Source organism: Bombus pyrosoma, linkage group LG10, assembly GCF_014825855.1.
Source record: "Bombus pyrosoma isolate SC7728 linkage group LG10, ASM1482585v1, whole genome shotgun sequence".
NCBI lineage: Eukaryota > Metazoa > Arthropoda > Insecta > Hymenoptera > Apidae > Bombus > Bombus pyrosoma.
Genome location: NC_057779.1, coordinates 16653719 through 16655607, shown reverse-complemented (window position 1 = coordinate 16655607; position 1889 = coordinate 16653719). Strand labels below are relative to the sequence as shown.

The 1889-nt window shown below is 45.3% G+C and overlaps 1 protein-coding gene across 1 annotated transcript in view; it reads left to right on the top strand.

The window, feature by feature from the left end:
• Window positions 1-1458, top strand: part of LOC122571743 — a 3591-nt gene extending 2133 nt beyond the window's left edge. The window contains exon 2 of the mRNA XM_043735829.1: window positions 1399-1458. Coding sequence (XP_043591764.1) covers window positions 1399-1458 — 60 coding nt within the window. The remainder of the gene's footprint in view (window positions 1-1398) is intronic.
• Window positions 1459-1889: the final 431 nt, after the last annotated feature.

Below are 1889 nucleotides of genomic sequence, written 5' to 3'. Positions count from 1 at the left end.
GTCGTAGTTTTCCTCGGTGGCATCATCGCGACGAAAATTCATTCCTGTTTGCGACTTTATTAACGAAAAGGAATAACGTCTTCGCGATCTGTTAACCAAGAGTCGGACATAGATTTTGTGAGAGCAAGCAAGGTTTCTTTCACGCCCTTAACCCCAGCTCTAATCCTAACGCTAACCCGACATATATATATATATATATATTATTATAATTATTATATATATATATGTCGGATTGGCATTATGATTAGGGTTGGGGTTAAAGGGGCGTGAAACGAACATTCGTTATGGTTAGACTTTGTCGTTATGCAATAGAGAAGATATTGACTAATGCAAACACGATTGTTACAGATATCGACAAGTAACCGTGGTAATTAGATACTCGAGACGCTAGTGACAATGATTCTAGGTTCGTTATTGGGATTAGATTTTCTGGTCTGCAGTAGCGGACAGTCAGTTGCGATGTGCCCCTCCGCGCGACACTTGAAGCAGGACACCTTGGACGATGTAGCTGGTTGGCTTTTTCCTGGGCGTCGTGTATACTTCTGCTTTTCGACCCGCGTCCTCTTGCGGCACTCAGTTATCTTATGTCCGTGAATACCACAGTACAGGCACCTAACCCGGTGGTCCGACAGCTTGCGTCGTTTGGCTTCGGGGCCCGCTGATGAATTTCCCGGCGAAAACGTCGGCTCCTCCTCGTAAGAAAAAGCCCTCATTTTGTTTCGAAATTGTTCCGCCGTCTTGATGTCGCTCGTGAGCGCCAATCGTTTGAAGCGTTGATCGTGTGAGCTCAGCAGATAGAGAGCGGTAGCGTTGACTATCTCATCTCTTGTTAAATGTTGCCACTTCGTATTCAGCAGGGAACGGATACGATTGCCGAACGCTCCTGAGGATTCATTCTCCCATCGTGGTTCCCTAGACAACTTTATTAACGATGACGATGTGGTCTCCTGGCCTCCGAAATGCGCGATGAATTGTTCCTTCAACCTTGGCCAGGTAATTTCTTCGCCGTCTATTACCTGCGTAAGCCAATGCGCTGCGGAATCCTCTAAGGCACGATTCAAGGCAGAATATAGCGCGCTGTCTCGTAGGGGGTTGTCCTTCATGAGCAGGCTAACAGCTGAGCTCCATGCGGCCGGATCGGCGCCCGTGACTTCGGGGTTAAAACGTGGCAGCGAAATATTTTTCCGTTCCACACTCCTTCTTCTCCGTTTTTGTCTTATCGACCGAACAAGATCACGCACCAGGACCCTATGTTCCTGTATCGTCACAACCGGCACTGATCCCACTTCTGATGTCGGAGCATCGTCAGGAGAAAGGTATTGGGCGTATAACGATTCTTCGCTGGAGCTATACATTTTTTTTCTCTCGTAAAATTAAAACGACTTTTATTAACACTAGTATGAGTTTACAAAGTTAACAAACAACTACGCGGATAAGACACTTATGACAATGGCCTAAGATTCGATAACGAACCCACGGTCAACAGGATAACTCTGTATTATACGTAAAATACTTTAACACAACACACGTTTAATGGGACGCTCTATATATACTGCTCGATGTGAAACTCTCCAAGGTGATCGCACGAATAATAGACTGATGGAATTCTTTCCAGACTTTTCGATTGCGTTCGTTTGTTATATATTGGTCCGAAGCTTCGAGAAGGTTCCAATCGCCGTTGCTAGGCAACCTTTGCTTGGAGTTTGATTGTTAATACAACGTGTGTCCCATTATATCGACATTCCCAAGGAAAATGTCCATCCCGTGACCGCGGCTACGTTCGGCGACCAGTTGTGTCGCCTCGAACCCCATCCCAATATCACAAGTCTCGAACAAAATACAATGAATAACAATCGTTTAATTACGGCTATAGTAGAATATAAATTACA